This window comes from Ciona intestinalis, chromosome 3 (genome assembly GCF_000224145.3).
Source record: "Ciona intestinalis chromosome 3, KH, whole genome shotgun sequence".
Lineage (NCBI taxonomy): Eukaryota > Metazoa > Chordata > Ascidiacea > Phlebobranchia > Cionidae > Ciona > Ciona intestinalis.
The window spans coordinates 4,036,456-4,063,988 of NC_020168.2; the positions used below are offsets into that span (position 1 = coordinate 4,036,456).

A 27,533-nucleotide genomic window follows, 5' to 3' on the forward strand; every position below is an offset into this window, starting at 1 on the left:
GATTTTACCAGCTCGGTTTAGATTTTTTCTTCAGTGGCCGTGAGTTATCCAAACCGCTAGATTAGAATGATTGCTGCTGCAAATTCGGTTGGTGATTCAGACGCGAGGCATGCCAGGTTTTACTGGATTATAGACGCTCTGATAAGCATCTGCTAGCACTACAGTGGTTATATGGTTGCAAGCGGTAATGGTGTGCAAGAAGACGCGGTTGCAGATATAGAACCAGTCCTGTTTGGCAAAAACTACGGCTTAGCGTAAACCTATGCTTATAGTAATTTGCTAGGTGAGGGCGTGTTTGGTTTTTCTTCGACTTGGCTAATTGCCATAATGCTGCAGGTGCCTTTGAAAAACATCGCTAATATCTTAACCCTTGCTACGCAGCTTGTGTATTTGAGCGTACGTTATAAAGGATCACGGTCAAAACAAATAGATTGAAGTTTACAGTCTGTCAAATTGAGGTCCCACCCTTGTTATAACAAGCGCTTACAATTGGCTGGAGAAACATGAACGCTTCATGTTCAAACGGTTAGCAGGACAATGCGCATACTGTTGGTAAAATCTCCCCTGTGTATCGCGGTAGGGCCGCATTGGAGTAAAAATTATAATTCAGCACTTCGGTGGGCGAAGGTCGGTCAACAGAGTGTATTATTCGAACTAAAATGAAGTAAATTATACGGTTGATATTCATAAATTTGTCGTTACATCACCCCGACTAAAGTTAATTTGCGTATTTGCGGAAGTAGCTTTCGATAAAATGTGTTATAAAGTCACGAAACCTATGTTTTAAACTTTTTATGATTTTTATCGTTGCCTAATTCACCCCGGAAGTCACTTTAGAACTTCATGTCTGGAGATGAGAATTTGGGAAAAGATAATCAATTCATGAATTTATCGTACGAAAACACTTTATGTACAAAAAAACTCCAAAAATAGTAGTGTAAACTTTAATTGTACCCGCGTATAGAAATGACCCAATAGTTATGTCAGCGTGACTTTTCTATATGGCGTACCATGGCCCACTTATAACTCCCGACACGACTTTATATTTGACCATTGGTAGCTATGAGAAATCCGCACAGCAGTACTTTAAATAGCGTGACTTTAGCAGTGTATTATCAACGTGACTTATACAGCACTTTTAACTCCCAAACCGATTCTTAGTTTTTTTGCCATTTTACTAGCGAAAAATCCGCATGCTATAGGTCCGAAGTGGTTTTGCACTTAGACCTCGGATGCATGGTGTGTGCAGTTTAGACAGGTTCATAGCAAGGTCAGACTACGTCTGCCGTGCGAGAGTGGTTTTGTTGCGTATTAGGATACGTCCAGGCACCGAAGGGTAGCTTATCAGCTGAATTTGTGATTTGCGGTGCCCGCACCCTGCTATAGCTTGAGCGAGGTTCGGAGACAAGAGGAAAAAACGATGGAAGTTTGTTTCTTACTCTTGCTGTGTTTTTCGTAATCAACTTGATTTAAAAATTATAAAGGTGTTACTCACAGAGAATTGTGTATAATGTTAGACGTCTTAGGTGTTGCAATGTTTCGTTTCGTGATATATACCATGCTTCTAGGACTGTGCAAAGGTAGGTAACGGAATGTGCTGGTGAATGGTAGACCTAGTTTTAAACATCGTTAAAGAAATCCGAACGCCAAATTCAAAGTACTTTTTTTTACCTTTGAACATAGTAAACTGCAAATAAATATTTTAAAGTGGGATCGAGAAGATGGGACACCCTTTCATTCTATTTTGTTGTCCCATTTGGGAGAACATTCAAACAATTGTAAAACCGTATATCCTTACGGCACTTATATAGAATGTTGTTAATTGTTTGAAACACAATTAGGATGTATGCATAATATGTCCTAAACGTGTCCCGTCTTCCCCCACCCAACTATATATGCAACAAAACTTTCAATATTTCGACGTTCTAAAAATACGTTTTCTAAGCAGTTACGTCGCAGGCCATATAGTTGCGATAATGAGCCAAATCTGGTCTAAATCCCATGGTTCCTGTCGTGTCTCGCTGCAGGGTCTCATCCATGTAGATTACTACACAATAAAATATAATCTCACTGAGAAATAGTTAAAATGTTACGGTCCCCCGTTTAAATATTTTTATAGAATTTTGTATCTTTAAGACCACTGATTTTCGCTTATTATTATTATCTATTCTGTAAGGGCGATGATCTTCACAGTGACACGCCGTAGGATTTAAACTATATAGCTGGCCCATTATTCCGTCCCTTCAAACCGTAATATTTTTACCGTTTTTTTGTTTAAAAAATAAAAATGTAAATGAAATAACAATATTTTACCGTTTCTTTTGCAAAAAAATAAAATTATCAACAGATTATCCAAGGAACTATTTCTAGGTGAACTACTTTGCGATGATTTCTCGTGCTTCTTTGGAGGTGTGTGCAATTTCACTTCGCCAACCGATTCCCACTGCGCATGCCCGGAAATGACGTGTAACAGCGGGATGCCGGACGTGGAAGTTTGTGGCGATGATGACGTCACATATGCTAATTATTGCGATCTGGAACGTCGAAGATGTTTAACACAGAGGACAATCTATATACAAAGCGTTGGGGCTTGTGAAGGTACGTAAATAAAATAAAGGTATTGTAGGGTGGGGTAAAATGGAACATATTTCTACTTTTCTATAATTAAGTCCCACTTTGTACTAAACAAAGAATATATACAAAACTATAAAACCGTATCCTCACGACTTTTAAATAACGTTGTTAACTTTTCAAAACAGAAACATGAAAAAGGCCATAAGGGGATTTAGGTGCTAACGGTATACTAATTGAACCCACAGTACTATAACCCATTTAGCCTCGCGTAAAAAACGTTCGTTATAACACGGGTTTTATATTAATGTGTAAACAAAGTAACGACATGTGTTATGAAGTAATAGCCAAATCTGGCCTAAATCCCAGGTCTTCGACAAGCACTTTGCGCATAAAATAGAACGATAAGTGTAAGAGGTTTCAATGACCATTGTAATCCCCTTTACATTTAATCCAACCCATATGAACTCTGCTGGCCGACTGAATTATGCAGTTTATTTTAATATATAGTAGGGCAGGGGGAAGATGGAACACTTTTTCATTCTACTTTCTCGTATCATTTAGTAGCAAACAAAGAACATTCAAAGAATTATAAAACCGTATCCTCACGACTCCCATAGGTTAATATTAATTGTTTAAAACGCGATCAGGATATTTGGATATTATGTGCTAAAGGTGTATACTGTCTTCTCCCACCATATATATATTTAGGTATACGCAAAGAACGTAAACATCAATTTTGTAAACCACTAACCAATTTTAAATTTTTACATTGTGTCACTTGTTTATTCCAAACTCATATAGTTTTTAAGCGCTAGGTTGGTTTGACCTTATGGTATTTCGCTCATTAGCAATACTTGTTTTGGTTTCTTCAAGAGGTTTCTAAGTACTGTTGACTGCGGTTTATTGCGCCTTGGGAATATTTGTGGTTTGCTCCCAAATTTTACCGCTTGTGGCAATACTTCTTGGAAGTCATTCATTTCTAAGGATTTTTTTTGGTACTTGTTTACTCCCACTGGTTCCTTATGGCTTTTTAAAAATCTAATTCGTTAGTTCTATATTACACAAAAGGTAAAATATTTTCCCGAAATATTTACCCACAAATTTAGGTGAACGGTAACTCGTAAGCGGCAGGAGGTGTAGGAAACAGGGCACCGGTTTTATAACTGCTGTCGTTGCTCCACCACGTAAGAATAAATAAGTTACATTCACTCATTTATTCATAATTTACCTTTAAAATACGAAAGATACCTTCGCGAATAAAATGCCTAAAAACCCGTAAACCTTTAGATTAGTATAGGGTTTTAAAATTCGATTTTTTATGCAACATATGGTTGGTTAAATTCGTAGGTTGTCGCAACGTAAATCTAGCATTTGTTTTCTCAATACGGGTGGCATTTAACGCTCACGTTTACTCCCCAAGTAGTTTATGAATCAGCGCCCGTTTCGTTTCAAATGTCGAAGATTGGGTCTGGTTAACTTCGTACGACCTTACTGAGGTATTTAGTCGTTTCATTTAGTAGACTTGCACCGCAACATTTCAGTGTGCGTCTAATTGGTTTCCTATAAAGGTCTACGCGAAGAACATCGACTTGACGCCCTTGTTTGACAGCTTTAAGACTCACGTCACGGCGTGTTGTTATACGTCGGAAGAACACACCGCATCGTTTAACAATGCGGTTACGATAATGATCGCGAAAATAGAACGCACCGCGTGATTCATATTAGTTGCTGAGGTCAGCGCTATGTGTTTTTGAGCATTATTACGTCCATAGTGATAAAGCACTAATACGCGGCTAGACTCGTATTGATAGCTCCTGTCGCCGTTTTGTCATTTACCAACTGGGGTTCTGTCGCGAGATTACGGGTATTAGCCAGCCTGCTTGGTTGCTGATAGCGGTCGTCTGTAATATAATGCACTAGACAGCTTGAATAACCCACACATTTGTACATCTGCTTGGATTTGAGTTCTGAAATCAACAAATAGTAGGGTGGGGTAAGACGGAACACCTTTAGCACCCAATAACCAAATATCTTTAGCGTGTTTTAAACAATTTACAACGGTCTATGGGAGTCATGAGTATAGAGTTCCCTCTTATATTACAGTTGAGTACTTTCGTAACAGAGTAGGGGGGTAATATGGGACGTGTTTTTATACTTTTTTCTCCACGCAGTTGGTAGTAAACAAAAGATTGACAAAACAAATACCCGCATTATATTTACTCCAAAAAATGTTGTGAAAAACACGATCAGGAAATACAGGATTTATGTGCTGTCGGAACCCCACCTTACCCCAAAGTACTATATCACATTACCACAATGGATACGTAACTGTTTTGTGTAAAAAGTTAACATGGCTGTTTTCTTTAAGCTGTTGGAACATGTACGACAAAGTACGACTGCATGCCAAACGCTGAGTGCTTAAGAGGGGAATGCATTTGCATCGAATGCCCCGACGTCTCGGCTAGAAGAGTGTACTACAACGGTAGACCTGGCCATGGCCGTACTTCGCGTTTGGTTAAGAGGAGCTCTGTTTGTGGCACCGACGGTGTCACTTACGCGTCACCCTGTCACTTAAGATATGTCGCCTGCAAGAAGGAAATCCCGCTCGAAATTTTACGAAGAGGAGTTTGTCGTCACGACAGTGAGTTAATATGAAACCCTATACCTTTATCTTACTGCAATTATTTTGACGGATTTTGTATTCTTAAAGCTCAGAATACAAAATCCCCATTTACAGCGTGTCAAAATAGTTGAGGTCTAAATGGAATACAGGATGGCGATAAAATCAGCGTTCCGGTTATTAAATATATTAAGTGTTCTACCCAGCACTTCTCATTTTTGCAAGGTACAATTTTCCGCTGGTTTTTGCGCCGTGTTTATAAAACTTAACATGGAACAAACAACAGAACTTGTTAAACCGCAGCACGCCCATGTAACAAGATTGTATCCTAAAGCTGACAAACCAATCCGATTTCAATTAATTATTCAATCGTTTGTTGGTATAGTGGGTTGGGGGAAGATGGGACACCTTTAGCACATTATATCCAAATATCCCGATGGTGTTTTAAACAATTACCAACGGTCTACGATTTTATAATTCTTTGAATGTTCTTTGTGTACCACCAAATGGGACGAAATAATATAATAAAAAAGTGTCCCATCTTCCCCTATTCTACTATATAGCCGGATTTCAAACTGCAGCAAGCGTCTGTTATTGTGTGATTTACAAGGTGTTGTGTAAAGACAAAAACAGAAACTAATTACACCTAGATTACACATTTATGATTTAGGAGACATTTTTACCCCGTCGTATATCTGCTATCTTCTGTTTTTTTACACCTGGGCCAACATTTTTCAAGGTTGATAAATATTAGGAATTTTAATTATGCCGTACAAAGGGCATTATATTTCACAACTCATTGCACGCCATGTCGTTGAAGGAACGTATTTTATAAAAAGATTCATGCATTACAGCATGCGAGAGTCGCATGCATAAAGAATACCTATAGAATGTATTACGGCCTAATATTTCTATGAAAACTGAGGTTCCTTTATCAATGTATATATGTGGCGTGTGTGAAAAGTTTTCTGCCCTATTTTTTATTTCTAAATGTAAAACAGGTCTAAAATGGCCTAAACTTTGTAGCTTTTGAATTGGTGTGTATCAGTCCTTTTATATGATTTTTTACAACATTTTAAAAGCTTCTTTTAACGTAGAAAATTTAACAGGGCGCTCTGTGGCTACATCAGGCAGAGCTCTAACCGATGTTGAGCTGCTTGACACTCGCGTGTCATCAAGATCCAATATACAACTTGTCAACTGTTCAATTATTAAGTTTAACCATTGCGTTTCTCGAAGACACCCAAGGCTCTACTATATGGGAGAATATGAGATCACAGGACAAACGCATCTCAATGCTTCTGTTTATGCTTTAAGAACCCCAGGGTGAGTGCGTTTTTTTATAATTTCCTATTTTTTCATCTTTTTTCGTTATTTGCAACCACACCTTTAAGAACGCCAGGGTTAAGGCATTTCCTTTTTTTTTTTATTTGCAACAAGAAAGTCTAAGTTCTCCGCTTTTTACTTAAACGTTGCTCCACCTTTTTGACGCCACTTTGTTTCTTCCGCGACTCCTTCTGACCTAGAGGTTATGAGTCCGGGCCTCGAAGCTGGTGCTATTGTTGTGGGCTAGTGTGACTTTAGGCAAGATACGTTTCAAACCAGTTTTTTTAACTCACAAAATGCTATGTGTTTACTCATAAACCAGCACGAAATGTGTGAATCAGAACACCATGTAAAACGACTGCCATATTGCTCCACCACGCGAGCATAAACAGGTTACATTATTCGTCTTGACCAATAAGACTGTGTGCTTTTGAGTACTGTACCGTGGGTACATAACGTATATGACTGTAGACCTCGATATGTGTGGGAAGAAATATAATAGCCACAAATTGATTTATGTTGTTCTTTCAATATTACCAGGTCAGTTAATCCCTCAAGTGAGAGTCAACTCTTCGATTATCCAGTTTTCCTCTCCCGCTTCAAAGCAAGTCGTCAGAAACCAGGCGGATGGCTGGTGGGGTCAAAGGTAACGTGTTTTGACGAATAGTTTTCAGGAGATTTTGGTGCGTATTTTAAAACGCAAAGACGTTTAATGCATTCAGCGTAATGACCAATTTGATACATATACTTTATTCCCTAGCGTGGTATTTGCAAAGGTATGTATGCATGTAAAGTTTAAACCTTTAAAATGCGCAGCAGTCGCAATAAAGTGAAACTTTTAAAACTTAAATTGAAACAGCGACTAAAAGGGAATTATACCAGCAAAACAACAGTCGTTAAAACAAATATAAAATCAAATAAAACTTCCGTAGACCGCTGTTTTTTGTTTTAAACACGATCAGATTTTTGGATATTATCTGCTTAAGGTGTCCCATCTCCCCCACCCTACTATAATACTAAACCCATATTACAGTAAAAGAAATCTCATTCGAGAAACTCTCAACAATATAGCCATATGTGGTTGCGATTACTCTCTTTTTATTTCACAATCATGTAAATAATTTTCGATTACACGCTTGTGTAACATTTGTGCTGATTTATGTTCCGCTTAAGCAGATTGGGAGTCGGAAGGGCTGGCTGGGTGTTTCGGATCCAGCCTTGAACCCAAAGGACGTGACAGGCAAATGGAGGTCAACGACAAAAGGGTCGCAACGATCATGGAGAGCAGAACCCACTATTAGTGTTGAATGCAAGAAATTAAATGAGGAGACAGGTAAATGTATATGCTGCGTGATAATGGAATTGTCTTTAATTGTAAAAAATGTGTTTTGTATTCTGTTATACTGTTGGGGAAGATGGGACATTTTTTCATTCTCTTTTTTACGCCCCATTTGGTAGTAAACATTCAAAGATTTATTAAACCGTACCTAGCGACCCCTATTGACCGTTCTTTGAATTGGTTTAAAAAACGACCAGGATGTTTGGTACTATGTGCTCAAGGTGTCCCACCTTACCCGACAGTATTATATGTCTTAAGTGACATATTATATAAGTCAAAAATTAGGCGCTTGTTTCGTAACCGTAGGATACCAGGTTGAATGCTCGAAATAGTGACACCATTGATAGCTTTAGCGTCCTTATTGGACAATACACTTTCCGGACATTGCTCCAATCCAATGGTTCCTAATAAGTTGTAGCACATATTGGATGCCCGTGTAACGGGCCAACTCTATATAATAAATCTTATTGCCCATAGTTGCAACGTTGTAGGACCTCAGAGAAGAATGATGTTCATTTAATAGAAGGTCCTGCTGTGACGCACAGCACCTAGTGTATATGACAAAGTTTTCCCGTTGCTCCAAACAAGTCCTGTACCAAATCATGCCCCACCAGCTAAAGTGTTATACCGCGTATGAACCTTATGTCAAAGCCTTCTCAAGGGTAGTCAAAAACTACTAGCACGTAAAAAAATTTTTTTTAAACAAGAAAGCACATATCTCCGTATTTGTCTTCCTTAGAACCAGCATGTGAAGATCATTTTAACCTAAATTTACCTTTGAAATCAAATTGGCAACGAAGTTATCCAAGAAAACCAATTTATGTTCTCAAATTTATACGAGTTACGAAGAAAGGGAACTACAGACCACGAAGAAAATTCACACGTATGACAAAATTGTTTATACTTGGTGTTAAAAATTTAACGGATGTTTGCAGTTCAAATTTCTACGACTTCAAAATGGAGACGGTTCAGTGCGTATCAAATTAAAATCACAACGGAAAGAGATTCGTGTGGAGTGCCAATGCTTGCAGACAGGGTGGGACTATTTTTAAAATGTAGTTGGCGTGATTACTGGAACAAGACAATTATTATAGTAGGGTGGGATAAGATAGGAGATGTTTTCATTATATTTTTCTTGTCTTAGGATATTTGGACTATGTGCTAAAGGTGTCCCATATTACCCCGCAGAACTACAAAACATCAGTGTTTAAAACGGCTTACAACTACCGTAAACTGTGTTGTGACTAACTTATTTAATTCACGCATTTTTCCGATAGGTTTGTTTGTTTTGTGATCTTAAAGGACCGGCATGAACAATTGCCGGAAAGTCTCTCTTCAGATTTACCTGGCACCATAACACCATATACAAATTGAAAATGTTTATTTGTATTTCTTTTGCTAATCTAATTCATGTTTTGTCAAGTAGAAATCAAAGTCCACACACACGCAACATTGTGGTGGAAAGGTTTTGTTCCACAAAAACAAATCAAAGAAAATGTTGAGACAGAAAATAAGATTTAAAGCTCCGTTTGACGGGTGTGTTTGGTTTCGGTAAGTAATTACAGTTTGATCAAATTCTACTTATCACGGCACAAAAGTTATGTAAAAAACAAAAATACATTTGTCTTCTTCTTTCTGAATGCAATTGTTTTACCTTGTTTTTTTTTAACAACAGAGTTTCGGTTGTGTCTGTAAAAAGGTTTATGTACGAAGATGACAACCTAGTTCGGAAAATTTGTGCAAAACACCGTTGACAAAGACGTTTTTAAAATTGTCTTGCTTTTTGCTGCTTGATATTCGCCATGCAAAATGTGGATAAAGCTTGGGGGTGTTTATCACGCCGAAAAGGAAATAGTAGGCTATATATGTGCCATGGCTGTATTGCTGTAAGAAGTGTGTGGCACTTATTTTAAGGAGTTTGGACAAACTTACCCGTTTTCTGTTGCTTATTTTTATCTATGAACTTGGTTCCACGCCATGTAGTGCCCTTTTATTGTTTTTATTCTTCTTGAACGCACTGTAAAATATTCCCGCTTGTCTTGCATGTTTCAGTCTATAAACAAGCTGTTTGTCAGAGTTTTTCAATATTTGTGCACTCTTTTGATTGTATGTATAGAAAATGTGTTTTGTGTGAAATAGGTGAGTTTTTAACTTTCATTCATTTAATTCTGCAGTTGTAAAACAAAGGATCAGACGTTTTGTTCGGGTAGAATGTGGATAAGCAACCAGAGTAGGCATAAAATATATCTTTACCATAAAAAGGGAATGTATGCCCTTAAATCATTCACATTTGGGTTTGAGAGGTACCAAAATGGAAATATTAAAATAACAATTGGTGCCATACTGATTTATACGCCAGTCATACAAATGTCAAAAACGTAATGCTGATATACAATCATTCTATATTGAGGCCCCGTTTTTTAAAAAGGTAAATAAATACTTTAGTGACGGACTGGAATACTACCTGTCATCTGTTTTAAGTGACAAACCGACTGAACAAATTTGATGTTGGTATGTTGTTTTGGTTTGTTTACCTCTGGTGTTGGGATACAGGTTTGTTTATTGTCTATTGCATCGTAATGTTTAATTTGTAAAGAACCGCCATTGAGTCCAAATAACCAGATTATAATGTTATATACTCGTCAATAATAGTAAAACAAACCTCTTTAAGCTATTACCGTGCCGACCGTGCGTATGAAAATGCAATGCACAAACTGTATATACGTGTATAATGCATTGAAGGTAATTAAAACTGGTATGTAGGATTTAGTTTTAACACTTTTAAGCAATGTCTATCAATATATTTACATTTGGTTAATTAGTAAACAGATGTTCTACATTTTGCTTTATTTGTTTACTAGTCTGCCATAACGCGCAAATATACTTATGTGTTAAAATAACAAAGGCACTGACACTGTATTATCTTGCAGAAAATTAGGTTATATTAAAATGGCTGGATACAACAATAAATATGGGGTTTATAAAGGTACAGAGAATCCGGTTGTTAAACATGAAAAATACCTTATTGCCATGGAAAAGCAGAACAAGTTTTTACGAAAGATTAACATGAAAGACAAAATGCAGGAAAAACGCGAAAAACTTGAAGCAGGTTTTTCACTTTATGTTAATGGAGCAAATGCAGTTTCTACTGGGACAAAACAGCAAGCTATGAAGACGCCAAGGACTTTTCGTGCCAAAACTGCCGAACCAGATGCCCTTGCATCTCCACCACCTATGGAGGATATTATAGGGAAAGAATATACACGCTCGAATACTGCTCCAGAAAAGCGGAGGAAATTCTGGGGACAACGATCTGTTCATATTTTAGATGAGACCGGGACCAAGTTGGAGCTAGAAAGATATGACCAGGATTATTCGGAGGACTTTGAAGATGTAGATGCTTCTGTAGCATTTGAATTAAACTCTCTGAGGTCATTAGATGACAGTATAAAAGAGGAGATCGGAGATCAAAATGCGACTGACCAAAATCTTGAGGTTGCTAAGTTTAATGATAGCATTTCTTCTGCTGAGGTTATTGCAGAAGAGATTATAAACATGAGTTTCGATGGAGCGAATGATAACATCTCTGTTCTTGGGGAAGCAAAGGCTTGCCCTGATAAAAATCCGTTAAATGAAACGTTTTTAGTAGAAAAACCAACTTTGGAAGATAAAATAAATAAAAACAAGCCTGAAAAATTGGGTGTTGAAAGAAATTGTTCTCCTGTTGTTCAGTTAGAAAAGAAGTATTTAAAAGTTGAAGATAAGACTAGAACGAAAACACCTAAACCTGAAGATGCAAAGCATTCATCTCCAAAACGGTCACAAATTTCAAGCCGTGGTGAAAAAGCAAAGAGAAATTGGCTCGAAGAAAGCTGGAATAGTCTTGATAGGTTCAATCATTCACATCTCGGCAGGATACAAAACATGGGGAAAGAGTTGGAAGAAATTTTGGAAAGTATGTCCATTGAGCAAGAGGAAGATGTAGAAAATACCAACACTGAAGACTTTGACTCCAATGATGATGGTTTTGAAATCCCTCTCTTGCCAGGTGGTAAAGAACTTGTCATTAATATCCACTCAACATGGGGCGACAAGCATTATGTAGGGCTTAATGGCATTGAGGTTTTTTCCAAGGATGGTAATTTAGCAAAGGTGTCAAAAATCTCTGCAGAACCACCGGATATTAATATTTTGCCTGGTTATCACAACGACCCGCGTACTTTTACTAACCTTGTAAATGGAGTCAATCAAACTTGCGATGATATTAATATGTGGTTAGCACCCTACACTGCAGGTGCGTCTCATCTTGTTCGTCTCACATTTCCCGAGTTTACCCAAATCGCTGCAATACGTATCTGGAATTATAACAAATCTCGTATACACAGCCACAGAGGGGCAAGAGATATTACCATTGCTTTGGATGATAGCGTTATCTTCTGTGGAGAAATCAAGAAAGCATCTGGAGTGGCTACTGGAGGAATGGATAGTTTTGGAGACAACATCCTTTTTACAGTTGACGATAATATTCTGGAAAAAATCGCAGAGAATGATTCATCTTTTCCGGACGATGCTCATATGCTCCAAGTTGGAGACTTTTCGCGGCAAGTTACGAAAAGACCAACGACTGGAGACAAAGTGGTTGATGTGAAAAGGGATCGTCCATTTACCTCTACAGTTAGGCAGAGTGTCAATTCTGTGGTGTTGGATAGAACTGGGACGTACTGCGCAAAATGCTTGAAGCTTCGTATATTGTCCAACTGGGGTGGCGGCTTTGTTGGTCTGGTTGGGATACAGGTCCTTGGGGAAGAGAATGAATTAATTCCTCTTGATCTGCACTCGATACAGCTAGTAGCATGTGCATATTTGGGGTCTGGAGATACCTGTAGTGTTAATCGAATTTTAAATGGAACCAATATCACTATGGATGAAATGCATATGTGGAGGATTCCATATAATGGCCAACCATGTGTTATTTCCATCAATTTCGTTCAAGCTGTTCAAATCACTGGGTTTAGGGTGTGGAACTATAATGCTAGTTTCGAAGATACGTACTCAGGCATCAAAGAAGTGATGGTGGAGCTTGATGGGCAAGCTTTTACTAGAAACTCGTTTGTTTTACGAAGAGCACCCGGTCATGTACATTATGACTTTGCCCAGGACGTTCTATTCGAAACAGAGAAACCGAAAACGAACACAAAACCTTCTGTGAAACAAGATCAAAAACAAACTGGTCCCTCCAGATCCCGCAGCGATTCATACGAGACACCAAATGCACCAACTGGATTTGTTTATAAATTTGAGCTTCTGGACACATGGGGCGATTTATACTACGTTGGGTTAAATGGTATTGAGCTGTACGATGAACATGGTCAACTAATAAAACTGACGGAAAATGAAATCGCTGCCTTCCCTTCTAGTGTAAATATCCTCGATCAAACGTTAGACGACGTACGGACACCTGATAAGTTGATCAATGGAGTCAATGATACAATGGACGGCAGAAACATGTGGCTATCCCCTGTCCTTCCCAACCAAGTTAACTTTATTTACATTGTTTTTGATTTCCCGGTCACTGTTTCCAAAATCAAGATCTGGAACTACTCCAAAACTGCTTCAAGAGGTGTAAAGACGATTGCTATCCTCGTGGATGACCTTTTAATCTATAGCGGATTCCTCCAACCTTGCAACCCACGTGCCAAACACATACAACCCCACACTGTACAGTTTAACGACCACGAAGCTACAGAAACTTCAACCCAGGCTCCAGATCTTCACCAAGACATTCAGTTCACAAACAACAACCGAGTGATTTCAGCAAAACATCGTAAAGCCGTCGACCAGGACTTGAGGCCAATGACAGCAATGCGGCCAAGTCAAAAAATCTTTAAAGCGAGATTTTAACAGATGTTTTTTGGAATTAAATTTGATAGAAAATTATTTATAAATTTGCAATTAAAGTTTTTGTCCGAGTATCCATATTTTGGTGCAAGTGGTGTTGTTTTTCTCAAATTTTATATTTATTTCATTGTTTTTTGTAACTTACTGATTAAAGGCCCAAAATTGCAATTGTTAATTTGCAAGAAATAATTATTGTTTACTGTTACTAACTTACTATGTGTAATGGTACTGAAACAACCTAACTCTAATGCATTTGACCAATGCCACAATATTAAAATGTGTCACAGGTGTAAATGTTTAGGTGCATTGGGTTAATGTTAATTAAACAATAATATATGACTTATCAAACAATGTCAATTTGGTATGTTAATCTTTAACTTAACTTATACTCTACTTCATATGGATTCCATAATATGACTGTGATATTTAAGTTCATATTTTTTCTCTTCTGTAAAATTGAGGTGCATGCATTTAAATAAGCACACGTTATATAGTAGGATTGGGGAAGATGGGATACCGGTTCATTCTATTTTCTCACCCCATTTGGTCCTAAACAAAAAAATTCAAAGATTTATAAAACCGTATCCTCAAAACTCCCAAAGATCGTTGTTAATTGTTTAAAACACAATCAAGATATTTGAACATTATGTGCTAACTAAAGGTGTCCCATCTTCCCCCACCCTTCTATATTATACTTTTCAATTTTGTCCAATTCATATTTTTTTAATTGCACTTTCAACTCTGTATGTATGGTTTATAATTATAACTTTTTGTAATTTGAACTCAGCGGTGCAGCCAGAACACTGTTCTTTTGGTATTCAGGCTTATTGTTTTCAAGTCTATTATTTCCATGCATAATTAATATATACAATACTGGACCTACCGATAAAAGGGTCAACGTGCTACTGTGCAAAATGCAAACTTTATTAAATTTACCATTAAACTAGTACAGCAACAAAAAGTTTATTTTTCTACTGTCTTCACATTCTGTGACATGAGCTCTTTAACAGCGAGATATAAAATCTCCTTTTTTGTTGCAAACCGAAATATTTTTGGCAACTTTTTAAGTTATTGTACTGTATTATTTTTAGGATTTGGTAATGGAGAGTTAGGTAAAGGGTAAAAACACTAAGAAAAAGATATGACTCATCCTGGCTTAACTCCTACTGTTACACGGATGTTACATGATAAGTTGTACGAGAAGAGAAAAGTTGCCGCTTTGGAAATTGAGAAGTAAGTTCAGAACTTAAACTGTTTTGGGCTATCATAGGTGTACAGCTTCTCTATTTTTAATTTTCCTAGTTCTCGTTGTATTATCTCACCTTTAGCTATTCGTACCAGGCCTATTTTCATTTTGTAGTTGCCCTTTTGGCATAAATATTAATGTAAGATTTATTGTAATGAATGGGCTTCCACATGGACATCCTTATGTAGTTTATGCCCCACAAAATGTTCGTTACAAAAATCATGTTTATTTTGTGTACCAGAAGAGCAGTTTAAAAATATTATAGAGACTAGAGTATAAATATTAGATATATATGTATATATATCGTTGAAGCAAAAACCAAAGAGCTTTTCTCAAACATTGCCAAAATGTGTCTTATGTCCAACAGCATACAAAATTGTAAAAAAGACACTTTTAAAAAAATGTGACATAAGCTGCTATGGTTTTACCTCAACGGTATATTCCTTACTAATTGTTTTCTGTAGAAAAAGAAACCTCTGTATGATGTATACTTATTATCTAATTTATTTAGTTAAATCAATTTTGGGCTATAGTATGTATATGTCATATGGTTTTAAGAATTTCTTTCATTAATATTCAGACTGGTAAAGACCTACACAAGTAATGAAAACACCCAGGATATTCAACGGGTAATTTCTCTGCTTGCTGCGGAGTTTACCCTCTCACAAAACTCACATAGTAGAAAAGGTGGATTGATAGGCTTGGCAGCATGTGCAATTGCATTAGGAAATCAGGTATAAAATAATAATACATATATAATATATATATATAAATATATAATGAATAAATAGGCTTATACTTTACTTTGGATTTTTAGACTGATGGTTGTAGCATTGAATAATATTTGAATGTAACACATTTGTCGTTGCATGGCGGGCAATGATAGTCATTATAGCATGGGTGTTTTTTATACATCTCTTGGCCGCTTAAAAGTTACCACGTGGGAAACTTTGAGGGTTATTTTATTGAACTGTGTGCCAAAGACTCTATATTGAGAATCAATGATATTTGTCTGAATTAAACCAGATGGTATACTAATACTTGGTAGGCTAGTGGACATTGGATTATTTAACTTATATTTTGTATTGGACATTAGGCTGTAATATGTAACTGTTTTCTGCAGCATATCCATTTTAATTTTTAAAATTGGACAGCAATAAATTTTAATTTTCAGAATTGTTTATAATTCAAGTTTTCTGTAACTTGCAATGATATAGCCTATATAAAACCAGTGTATTGATATTCCTTTTCTAAATTTGTTGCATTACTGTTCCTACAGCACATCCAACCACACCTTGAGAGTTTGATCAAACCTGTGTTAATTTGCTCATCTGACCCCGACAGTAGAATGCGATACTTTGCATGCGAATCACTTTACAATATTGTTAAAGTATCAAGAGCCGACACTTTACCATATTTCAGTGAATTATTCGATGCTCTGAGCAAGGCATGTTAATTTAACTTCTAGTTATAATTAAAGCCCATATTTTCTAAAAATTGCAATCAAAACCAAGTTATTCAGGAATCAGGGAAATAGTGCATAGAATTCAAAATTTAAAATAGGTTTTTGACATTTTTTATTGTTTAAAATTTAGTTAACTATTGATTGACTCTGGACCACTTAACTTTTAAGTAAGTAAAGACCATTGGCTCTTAGCCTTTCCTTGTTTCGTTATGTTTACTTAGTGTTAAACTTTGTACAATATTAATACGTTACGCATACCCTGTTTATATTACATGTGGTCTTAAGTTTTAATCTTATTTTTTGTTTCAGTTGTCAGCAGATCCTGATCCCAATGTAAGAAACGGCTCAGATTTGTTGGATCGATTGTTAAAGGTAACTTATGGTTTGGATTTATTCTGTTAATGCTGTTTATGTTGTAGCTAATAATAAATTTAAGACTTTTAAAAGACACATTGAGTATTAGCTAGCTAATAGTAATGCAGTAGCCTACTAGTAGCTAAAAACATCAGTAGCCTCCTATGAAAAAATTATGAGGCATCAAAGTTTCAGTGACCAATGGCTCTTTTAAAAGACTTAATGAGTGTGTTCTATAGAAAATATTTAATAATGCATTGACTGTCAATAGTCTTTAATAATTGCATTGTGTCAGCCTGTCGTTCTAGAAATTAGAACGTCAGGCTGACACAATGCAATTATTAACAGAAATGCCGTTTATTTTCTGGCTTCTCAATACATCCTATCAAATACTGACAATCAAATGTTATTTCATTTTAAAAACTGACATTAAATTCAATAATTTATTTTTTCTATCTAGGACATAGTGACTGAGACCCCCACATTTGACGTGACAGCCTTTGTTTCCCTTCTGCGTGAGCGAATGTACACGAAGAAACAATTTACTCGTCGTTTCCTTGTGCAGTGGCTCAAGTGTGTCATGTCGATCCCGGAGGTTGACATCCTTGTCTTCCTCCCTGAGCTCCTTGATCCTCTCCTCCTCATCTTGGGTGATCCAAGCAAAGAGATAAGGAATATGTGAGAATTTTTTCCAATTTATTTTTTTTTAACTTTTTTTTAATTTTAAAAGTTAAAATAACATGGTTCATTATGACATGCTCTCACCAAGTAACACAGCCAGAAAAATAGAAAGTTTGACCTTTTTTTTAATAAAACATTTTTTCAGCTGCCTTTTAATATAAAATGTTCATGTTTTTGTGTTCATTTATACCCCCACAAAACAGTTTTTTATCTTACTTACACTATTCATTCACACTATTATGCCTCATTATATTATTAACATTGATTTTACTTACTTATTATTTAGGTAGGCCGCAGGTATACCCAACCTCATCTTTATATTGTTAATATTCTAATCAACTAATAGTTTTCATACTATGCTGTAATTCCATTAAGTTCAAATTACACTCAGGTGTCAGAGCACACTTGGAGAATTTCAAACAATGATTCAAAAATCTCCGGATAAAGTGGATTTTAACAACATGGCAAACATCATTATCACTCACAGCCAATCTGAAGGTAAGATTTCTTTGAATGATAGAATGTAACTTATTTTATCCTTGCGTGACCGAAAAAACGACAATAAACACAGGTGTTCTGTTTTATACACCTCGTGCCAGCTTACGGGTTACCAAGTATGTTACTCTGTGGGTAGTTATTTTTTGGAGATTTTTTTATGTATGGCTGATAATTTGGACAACCCATTAGTGACTACTGAATTGGAGCAATTGCCGTTACGTGTTTTACCCAAGAACACACACACCCACAATGGTAGCAGCGAAGAGCCTTGAACCTATTACCTCTGGGTTAGAGGCAGATGTGCCAACCAACTGTGCTACTGTGCCGAACATTTATATAATAATGATTTGATATTTCAAAACACAAGCTTTGTCATATTGTGTAAATTCAGAGCAAAATTTACTTTCCTCTTTGTGATTCCTACAAAATAATGATCTAAAAAATTACAGGTTTAAATGGTGGCTATAAATGTTTTAAAACGTGTGTTGCTACATACCAGCAGTGAACCAATTGGAATATGATGTTAAACTGTTTGTTCTTTATCAGCTTATATAACACTTAACTTATTACTTTTAACATTTTCCTTATGAATTAAGTCAGCAACCTTAGTTTAACTAATCAATGGACGAGCTGTTTTGATCCTTTTGATACTAGTCTAACCTTAATACATTTACATTTGAAGTCTCAAAATCCTTACGTTTTCCAGAAAACACACTGCTTAAAGTTAAAACATGCTTACACTATTACACACAAGCACTGAGTAGGCTACACAAAGAAAGTAAAAAGTAATCCACTGATTCCATGTATGTTTGTTTTCACACGCAGTATTTTTAACATATAAAAATTCCGATACATCTACCTTTAATTGTAGCAGCCACAAACACTGTGCCCTATGTCTTACATTCTTGTGTGTTGTTCATAGCAATATCAATGTACCTTTTAAAAAAAATCCATTGCATTATATAGCAAAAAAAAATCAGGACATTGCGAAACGTTTCAGGTAGGGATGCACATTACAGAATAATTAGGTATTTTAGGATATCCTGGAATACTTTATTTCGAATCTAGAATTCCGAATCTAGAATTTCGAATCTTTTTTATATTTATAAGAAAAAATAATTTTACCCACATTTATTGACTCTTTTATAGTAGCTTTGTTGGATCATGTAAAATGATCAAAAATTGTACTATTGGGTAGTTTTTGCGTCATGAAACCTAAAGCAGGCTATAAAAAGACGTTGCGAAACGTTTACTCTCGAAAGTCCCACAAACACAAAAATATTTTTTTTTTTATTTTTGTTTATAATTAATATTTTTTTAAATTGTTAATACATATTGAGCAGTGACATACGAAAGCGCCATTAAACAAAATACCTAATTCCGTAATTAGATATATATAAAAAAAATTTAATCTCACAGATTCGAAAATTTGATTTTCTGTACTATGTATCGCTAGATTCAATGTATATTTATTTTCAACACAATATTTTTTCAACACAGTATTAAAATCAATGTATATTTATTTCCACACATTATTTTCATTTATTTTTTTATTATTTCAACATATTTTCTTATTATTTCAACATATTTTCTTATTATTTCAACATATTTTCTTATTATTTCCACAAAATATTTTCATTTCTTCCAAACTTCTTCCCAGATCTTCTGATCCAGGAAAGATCATTAAACTGGCTCGTTCACTTCATCTCACTCGCTGGATCAGTCGTCCTCAAATATTTATCGGGAATATTGGGAGCCATACTCCCAACTCTTGCCCATGAGGATGTTCAACATAAAAATATCCTTTTGTGGTTTTGACTCGCTAAATTTTGTGTTTATTATTGGTATTTAGTATTCAATATTGTTTTTTTGTATTAAATTTTAGTATTATTTATTAGTTAATATTGGTTTTTGTATTAAATTTTTAGTAATATTTAGTATTTAATATTGGTTTTTGTATTAAATTTTGGTATTATTTAGTATTTAATATTGCCACTAAACTTCAATATTTAATATTGGCGTTTGTATTTAGGAAATATTTGCAAGACTAAATTTATTCTAACAAGTTATATGGGTAGTTCTGCTAGAGTAGCTAGGCAGTAGAGGACAAATTTTTAAATTGTTAGTAGGGCAAAACCAATATTAATATTTAATGTAAATCTTTACGTTTTAATTTAGTGTCTTAGCAAGTGACGTTTTCCAAAAAAATTAGAGAAGTTTTTTAAACAAATTAAATATGGTGGGTTTGGAAATTTTACTCTAATTTTAATGTTGAGCTTTTTAAAATGTTCATTTCTTTAACAATTATTTTCACATATCCGTGAAACAGCTAAGCGCGCGAATGTAAGTTTGATGAAACTGATCACTCCTGCTTTGGATAAGGAACAAACTGATCAAACGTAAGACATTATATAGAAAATCCATGTTTGATGTTTTTTTCCGCTATATGCTACCATTGTGGACGTATGTGTCTTTGGGCAAGACACTAAATGGCAATTGCTCCAACCCGGTGGTCACTAATGGATTTTTCAAATTATCACCAACACATAAAAAAATAAAAAATCTTTTCAAAAAATAATCCCAAAAAATAATAAAGTAACATACTTGGTAACATGTAAGCTGGCATGAGGTGTATGAACATCCATGTTATAACGACTGTTGCTTTCGGGTCACCCGAGGATAAAGTAAGCCACATACATTCATATGTATAATACATCTTTGCATGGTTTAATATCATGTATAATGATAGCACTATATGAATACTCTTGTATGGTTTTGGTTCATGAGTAATGCTGTTTCAGCATACTTAGTATGATGAGTGTTCAAATTAAACTAGTTTGTGTGGTTTTTTCTCTAATCACAGATCACCAATATACTACTATGCTATAGTTTATAACTATCAAAATAATGTCACCAATGTTGCCAAATCGGCAAATCCCACTTTTTATTTTGTCGTAAAATTCCATTTCAATTTTAAATAAAATTCTTTTCTTTTCATTTTGACCAAAATGGACAAAAAACATGTTGGTTTTATTTACATTGCAGTTCATGTTCTTTGTGTTGTTTTGGTTAAAAATATATTAAAAAATCCAAAGAAAATTACAGACAAAGCTTAGGTAGTAACTCGTGAGCAGACACAAGGTGTATGAAACAGTATATATTAGTTTTGGTTATTTATGTTGTTAAATGATTTGTTTGTGTTGTGTTTTTTTTTATAATTATTGTTGATGTTCCAGACCCAACACCAATCTTCCACTGACAGAAATAGTTGATGTTTTCACGGAACATCTCGATTTTGATTCAACTTACACTAAAAGTGCGGTGATCAGGTGGATTACTCACCTGCTTATTAAAATACCTTACAGTGTAAGTTAAAAATAATAAAAAAATGATTTTAACCGTTTATAGGCATTTTGTATCGTTATGGCTGATTAATTTAAGTTTTCAAAATACCGTACGTCCGCGGTTCCCAAAGTGGGCGCCGCGGCGCACTAGTGCGCCGACGCAACTCGTCAAGTGCGCCGTGAAAATTTGCAGAAACATTTCCAATTTAGCATGGTCGAGATAATTGATTTGTATTAATATTTTATTGCAATATAAATTGTTGTTTTATATAAAAATCCAACGTGTTTGTTCAATAATAAAATTTAAAAAGTTTGTTTTCGCATTTCTATCTGTACAGTAGATTTGTATATTACGTAACAATGCCAATTATTTCTTTCAGTTTGCAATAATCATGTCCAGACTGTGGTACAACACTTTTCATATTCTTAAGTTTCATATGCTTAAACGAGCCTAATCTTAAAATACACGATAAAACTGTAAAAATGCGTTTTTATTTCTAAGACCTTTGGCTAAGTGCGCCGCAAACATTTTGAATAGCTCAAGTGGCGCCGGGTGAAAAAAAAGTTTGGGAACCACTGCCGTACGTGTATGTTAAATTAATGAAAACTGTATAGTACTTGTTTTTATACTGTTATGGCTAAATAATTTGAGTTTTCAAAATACCTTTAAAAATACGTTACAGTGTAAGTTTAATTAATAAAACCTGTATATTACCTTTTTAAACTGTTGTGACTAAAAAATTTTAGTTTTCCTAATTGTGTAGTTATTTCAGTACCAGTATAGACATATATATAGTAGGCCTATAAGGTACAGGTTAATGTGTTTTAACAACTGTTATTTTGTCTCTATATCCTGTCTTTCCGTTTAAAATATTTTTTAATCTTAGCTACCGTAATAGCATAGGCAAATAAAGTTATTATATTATTATTATCTGTATTTGTTTCTTCATTATTGCATTGTATTGTATACCCAAAGCCAATAATACTTATAGTATGGTGGGGGAAGATGGGACACCCTTTCGTTTTATTTCTTTATTCCACTTGGTACGAAACAAAGAACAAAGAAAAAAAAGGAAATATAAAACCATATCCTCACAACTTTCATGGACCTTTGTTAATTGTTTAAAACACGATCAGAATGTTTGAATATTATGTGCCAAAGGTGTTCCATCTTTCCCCACCCTACTATATATTAAATTGTCCAATCACATTGAACTGCATTGTTATTAACATTATGTGTAATCTACAGATATTTGATCATGTGGAAAAGATATTTACTGAGGTTATGAAACGACTTTCAGATCCAGCAGATGATGTAAGATTTACATTTATTGTTTTCTAACAATTCATAAGTTTAAACCCTGGTTTAATCTGTATGTAATACTTTTTAAATCAAAGTATATGAGTAACTGCTGACTCTTTGCTACTAACACCTTAAAAACCATGCCTATCACAGAATTAGGTTGTGTTTTACATGCAAGTATAGTTTAAACAATGTTACAAATTATAAAATAAAAAAAATGTTACAATTTAAAAAAAAAATACAAATTAAAAAAATGTTACTAATTAAAAAATGTCACAAATTAGGCTGTGTTTTAAAAATACAAGTAAAGTATAAAAAATGTTACAAAATATCTTTGTTAAAAAAAGCAAGACTGAATAAAACAATGTCGTAGACAAACAGGTGTTTATAAGGTGTTGCTGCCAGGCTTATAAGTCCAATGAAGCTGTTCTAAGAATTCATGATTTCCGTAACAATATTTCGACTTCCCAATTTGGTTGCCTTTGCCTGGTAAATGAATTCCTTGTCCTACTCTTCATAGGTGCTAAACCTGGGGTGGCAGGGCAGGCAGGCCTACCTAGAATTTTTGGGCTACAATAATTAGTAAATTTTAGGAAAAATGAATTTAATAAATTAATCTGAGTTTAAATAGAAGAAAGTAACTGTATCTCATTGACACATTTCATAATTTAGTTAAAACCCACAGAACTAAACGTTTGAAGATTCAATCATTTTTGCAGTTGTTGTTTTTTTGTAAATATATATATATATTTTTTTTAATACCAAGTCAGAAATTGTTTCATAAAAAATGTGCATTCAAGTGTCCCTGCCTCCCCTGAAATTTGAAATGTATGGCCCATATTACCCCTGTTGGTCTTGACACAGTTTTTATTTATTATTAGTTGCATCAAAACCTATGACCCCATTATTCCAGGTTGTACTGCTAACATTAGAATGCATGGCAGAGATGGCTTCATCTGTGGCAGGAACTCCCATTGATAGCCAAGTTTTTGTTGGCACAAGGCTTAAGTGTAAGTTTGTTGTTTGGTATAGTAGGGTGGGGGAAGGTGGGACACCTTTTCATTCCATTTTCTCATCTCATTTGGTAGTAAACAAGAACATTAAAAATTATAAAACCATATCCTCACGACACTCCTTTTGAATGTTGTTAATTGTTTAAAACGATCAGGATATTTGGATATTATGTGCTCAAAGGTGTTCTGTCTTACCCCTCAATACTATATATATATATATATATATATATAAATAAATATGTTGTTACATATGAGGTTTCTCGTCATTTCGTATGTTTACAAATAGAGGTAGATTTGTTACTATATTATAAGTTTACACTCTAATAAATTCTTATTATTTAAAAACCTTTAAATCTAATTTGTTTGTTTTTAATCTTCTATTATAAATATTTTGAATTTATAAAGCCTATATTGTGGTTAAATTAACATTTTTTCAACCTTTATATATTTTTTACTTTACCATTTTTTCAAATTTTTATCATTTTTTTTTCACCATTTTTTCAAGACAAGAAATAAGCGAAGGTTTTTTATTTCTAGTAAACACGTCCCTCCATACATCGAACACGCCACTTGTGCTAAACGTTTATTTCACCAAGTTTATATCGAGGTTGTTGAGATATTTTAAGAACGATCAAGATTTGCTGGAGAAAAGAAGTTCGTTTATTATTAGGTAAAAAAACGAACTTGACTTGTTTATCAATAACTTTTAATTAGTGTTCTACCAGTTTTTGACACCAAATTAAGGGGTAAAGGGCTTAAAGTTACCCTCTTTTTTAATTGAATTTTTTTTTAATAAAATAATTTCTAAGTATATATAAAACAAATTATATTATTTTATTTTTCAGCAGATGTCTTTATGTTTTATATTTTTTAACAAGTGTATGGCATTATTAATTTTTATTACTTCCCACTCAAAATATTTTTTTAAATTTATAATCCCCAAAATTTATAATCTATTCCCCCACAGGCAGTTGTGTGCTCTCCTCCACGCTGAAAATGTCTTCCGTGCTCTTTCCTCCTCTCTCACCTTCTCCAAGGAGCAACAGGAACTGGAGGATCCTCGCTTTTGCTCCCATGCCATTAAAAAACTCAACACCATCCTCATGACTTCCAGCGAACTTTCAGAATTGAGGGAAAAACTCAAAAATAAATCTGGAAAGGTAGGATAGACTGTGTAGTGTATTTGATTTATATTAAGCATTTGTGTTAAAAGATTTTTTTAAGACTGTTTATAGTATTGCGTTTAGCTTTTTTACCAACAATCCAAGTCCGTTCACTTAGCAATCCAAACAACAACTGGTTTATTCTGACCTCAAAAAAAGGGATGGGAAGCAAAAAAAACAATCAATTAACGCAAAACACAGGAATTTAGGACGAAATAAACGAAAGAATGCGACGATGGTATTCACCACTCGCGCTGTAACTCGACATTGAATGAAAATAAAACTGTAACTGGCTGTGGCTAACAAAACAGGCTAAAAAAGGAACAAAACAGATTTAACAATATAACGAATATATATATAGATTATTACACTGGTTTTAAACCTAACTTATGAAAGTGTATTCTCCAAACATAAATATGCTTTTATTTGTTGCCTAATGCCTTAGATTTTTTTCCCAAGTACATATTAGTAAGGTCCAATAATGCTATTTCATGCATTAATCACTAATGTTTTTTGTAGGAAAACAGTGATTTGTTTTGCTGTTTGTACAAAAGTTGGTGCCACAATCCAGTTGCAGCTATCTGCTTGTGTTTGCTAACACAGAACTATCAACACTGCTGTACTTTGCTGCAGAAATTGTATCCTTTTCCTATAATCCCAGCCTAGCATAGAATAAGTGTGTAGGCATGCAGTGCATGTTTCGTATATTGTAAATTTCATTTTTATGTTAATTAGTTTGAGTCATTTTTTTAATTTAAAAACCACAAAACAGTTTGCCCTGCGAAAACTTATTTAAATGAATGAATGAAATTTATTTCGTCTCTTCGGTCACGATAACAAAGAACAAGAGAGTTGACAAAGGCGAAAAGACGGGTTGTAACGGTAAAACAACAGTTGTTAAAACACGCTTGTTGATAAAAAAGAAAGAAATATTGTTTTGGATAAAAGGCGTGACCTTTACACCCTACAGACGATACAATGTGTAAATTAAATAAATAACATTTAATTAAACATATTAAAGTTCTAATTGGAAGAAAAGTGTGCGTAAGGACACAACCATTTAAATAAAGTGGGGGAAAATGTTATCTAGACTTCGGGGTTTGGACATTTCAGGTTTGAATTTCCTTAATCATCAACTAAAGTTCTGACTTTGAATTAACGGTTGATTTATTGATGGAGTTGGATAAGTTGGTTCAACTTCTTGAGTCTCCAATATTTGCTTGTGAGTAAATTTTTTTTTTGTCCTTAATTTTTAACCTAATTTTTTTTATGCTAAAGTTTGGACACCCTTTTCAGGTTTTAAACTGTGACCCAAAAATGTGATATGCCACCCAATTAGTGGTAAACAAAGAATATTTATAGTAATATATACGCATTTCCCCACTAAAAAAGTGTTTAATTGTTAAAAATATGATTAGAAAATCTGGGATACTCTCTGCTTATGCTATCCATCTTACCCCACAGTACTATATAAAACACCAACAGTTTATAAAAAAAAAAATTCAATTTAAATAGGCTCAAATGTTTTGGAACAATATGCTTACAGTATCCATCTTACCCCACTTGCCAGCGGCAGTTTATATAAAAATTTCATTCATGCTTATACTTTCCCAGATCTGAGGCTTCAGTTATTAGAAGGCACATGTAGACAACACCTTACAAAATGCCTGTACTCTCTGCTTATGTTGTTGCCACAGAGCCGATCGTTTGACACCTTACATCATCGGCTTAATTGTGTTCCGGACTCTACATTACTACCTGCATTATCACAGTAAGTGTTTCGGATTTCTATTTATTGGGAACAAAGCACAGTGGTTACCCGTCTCATGAATGACCTAAATGGATGACCTCATGAATGACCTCATGAATGACCGTCTCATGAATGACCTAAATTTCGGGGTGTTTTTGTTAAGGTGTTGGAGTAATAGGCCAAATCTGGCCTAAATTCCAGGTCCTTGACAAGGATCTCACCCACAAAAAATAGAAGGCAGGGTGGTTAGAACGCAAGAGGTTATGTGTTTTAGACTTGACGCTGCTACCATTGTGGGGGGTGTCCTTGGGCAAGAAACAGCAATTGCACTAAAATAGGGAAAGCAGCTGCTTTAAATGCCAACTGTAAATAATGACTATGCTAAAAGCGCCAAATTTGAAAATCATTGAAATTATGCATGTTATTATCACAGTGACTCAGAACCAGGCAACAGGCTGGTCGATGTTGATTTCAACCAACTTTTCAAGCATTTTGTTGACGTCCAGCTACGTCACGCCGAATTCAAACGTCATAGTCGTCTCCAGGCGTCAATCACGTGATCGTGCGTCAAATTTACGTCAGAAAAATTTTTGTATAAAAAATATTTCAAAAAAATTTTTTTTTCGAAATTTTAATAGATTTAAAATTTTAAAAACCCTCAATATTTAGTTTAGTTCCAATTTAAGCAGTAACAAATATCGAAAATATGGTGCAATCTGTTGCCTTTGTCGCGCACTGTGATACACTATCATTAGGTTCTGTTCCAGGAAGGCTTATACTGCTTACTATTCAAATATCTCGTGTTCTGTTATGGAGACATGTGCAATAAAGTATATTATATTTGGAAAAAGTCTCATTAATTTTATATAAAAGGAAAGAACACCTTTTTCGGTGCGGCGGCCTGTCGTTATATGAGTTTTTTGTTGTTTGCTCAAAAGCAGTTATTACAGCTGTCGTTT

The 27,533-nt window shown here is 34.8% G+C and overlaps 3 protein-coding genes and 1 non-coding gene across 4 annotated transcripts; all 4 read left to right on the forward strand.

Annotated features, from left to right (window-relative positions):
* The first annotated feature begins 1,463 nt into the window (after nucleotides 1-1,463).
* Nucleotides 1,464-10,014, forward strand: LOC100185894. Its single transcript, XM_002124381.5, has 10 exons — nucleotides 1,464-1,580; nucleotides 2,371-2,598; nucleotides 4,943-5,215; nucleotides 6,304-6,520; nucleotides 7,061-7,166; nucleotides 7,697-7,853; nucleotides 8,599-8,742; nucleotides 8,795-8,895; nucleotides 9,286-9,410; nucleotides 9,535-10,014. The coding sequence occupies exons 1-10, from the start codon at nucleotides 1,511-1,513 to the stop codon at nucleotides 9,611-9,613; spliced, it is 1,500 nt and encodes a 499-aa protein (XP_002124417.3). The 5' UTR covers nucleotides 1,464-1,510; the 3' UTR covers nucleotides 9,614-10,014.
* A 779-nt stretch (nucleotides 10,015-10,793) lies between these two features.
* Nucleotides 10,794-14,848, forward strand: LOC100183525 (protein KIAA0556-like). The gene has a single exon (XM_002124458.3). The coding sequence runs from the start codon at nucleotides 10,809-10,811 to the stop codon at nucleotides 13,758-13,760; it is 2,952 nt and encodes a 983-aa protein (XP_002124494.1). The 5' UTR covers nucleotides 10,794-10,808; the 3' UTR covers nucleotides 13,761-14,848.
* Nucleotides 14,847-27,424, forward strand: LOC100181175 (protein VAC14 homolog). Its single transcript, XM_009859850.2, has 17 exons — nucleotides 14,847-14,990; nucleotides 15,584-15,737; nucleotides 16,283-16,450; nucleotides 16,778-16,840; nucleotides 17,283-17,500; nucleotides 17,895-18,001; nucleotides 19,662-19,799; nucleotides 20,316-20,400; nucleotides 21,238-21,367; nucleotides 22,595-22,660; nucleotides 23,562-23,658; nucleotides 24,199-24,331; nucleotides 24,629-24,821; nucleotides 25,344-25,462; nucleotides 25,967-26,046; nucleotides 26,439-26,595; nucleotides 27,008-27,424. The coding sequence occupies exons 1-17, from the start codon at nucleotides 14,899-14,901 to the stop codon at nucleotides 27,132-27,134; spliced, it is 2,127 nt and encodes a 708-aa protein (XP_009858152.1). The 5' UTR covers nucleotides 14,847-14,898; the 3' UTR covers nucleotides 27,135-27,424.
* On the forward strand, nucleotides 17,108-17,156 carry mir4181 (microRNA 4181). The gene has a single exon (NR_034578.1). It is a non-coding gene; the product is annotated as a microRNA 4181 (primary transcript).
* Nucleotides 27,425-27,533: the final 109 nt, after the last annotated feature.

Bases quoted from the DNA above. Each gene is read 5' to 3' on its own strand.
- LOC100185894 (XM_002124381.5), top strand. From the start codon at position 1,511: ATGTTAGACGTCTTAGGTGTTGCAATGTTTCGTTTCGTGATATATACC. The intron at 6,521-7,060 runs GTGAGTGCGTTT...CAATATTACCAG, and splicing joins TATGCTTTAAGAACCCCAGG to GTCAGTTAATCCCTCAAGTG. The intron at 8,743-8,794 runs GTATGACAAAAT...GGATGTTTGCAG, and splicing joins ACCACGAAGAAAATTCACAC to TTCAAATTTCTACGACTTCA.
- LOC100183525 (XM_002124458.3), top strand. From the start codon at position 10,809: ATGGCTGGATACAACAATAAATATGGGGTTTATAAAGGTACAGAGAAT.
- LOC100181175 (XM_009859850.2), top strand. From the start codon at position 14,899: ATGACTCATCCTGGCTTAACTCCTACTGTTACACGGATGTTACATGAT. The intron at 21,368-22,594 runs GTAAGTTAAAAA...TGTAATCTACAG, and splicing joins TTATTAAAATACCTTACAGT to ATATTTGATCATGTGGAAAA. The intron at 26,047-26,438 runs GTGAGTAAATTT...ATACTTTCCCAG, and splicing joins TGAGTCTCCAATATTTGCTT to ATCTGAGGCTTCAGTTATTA.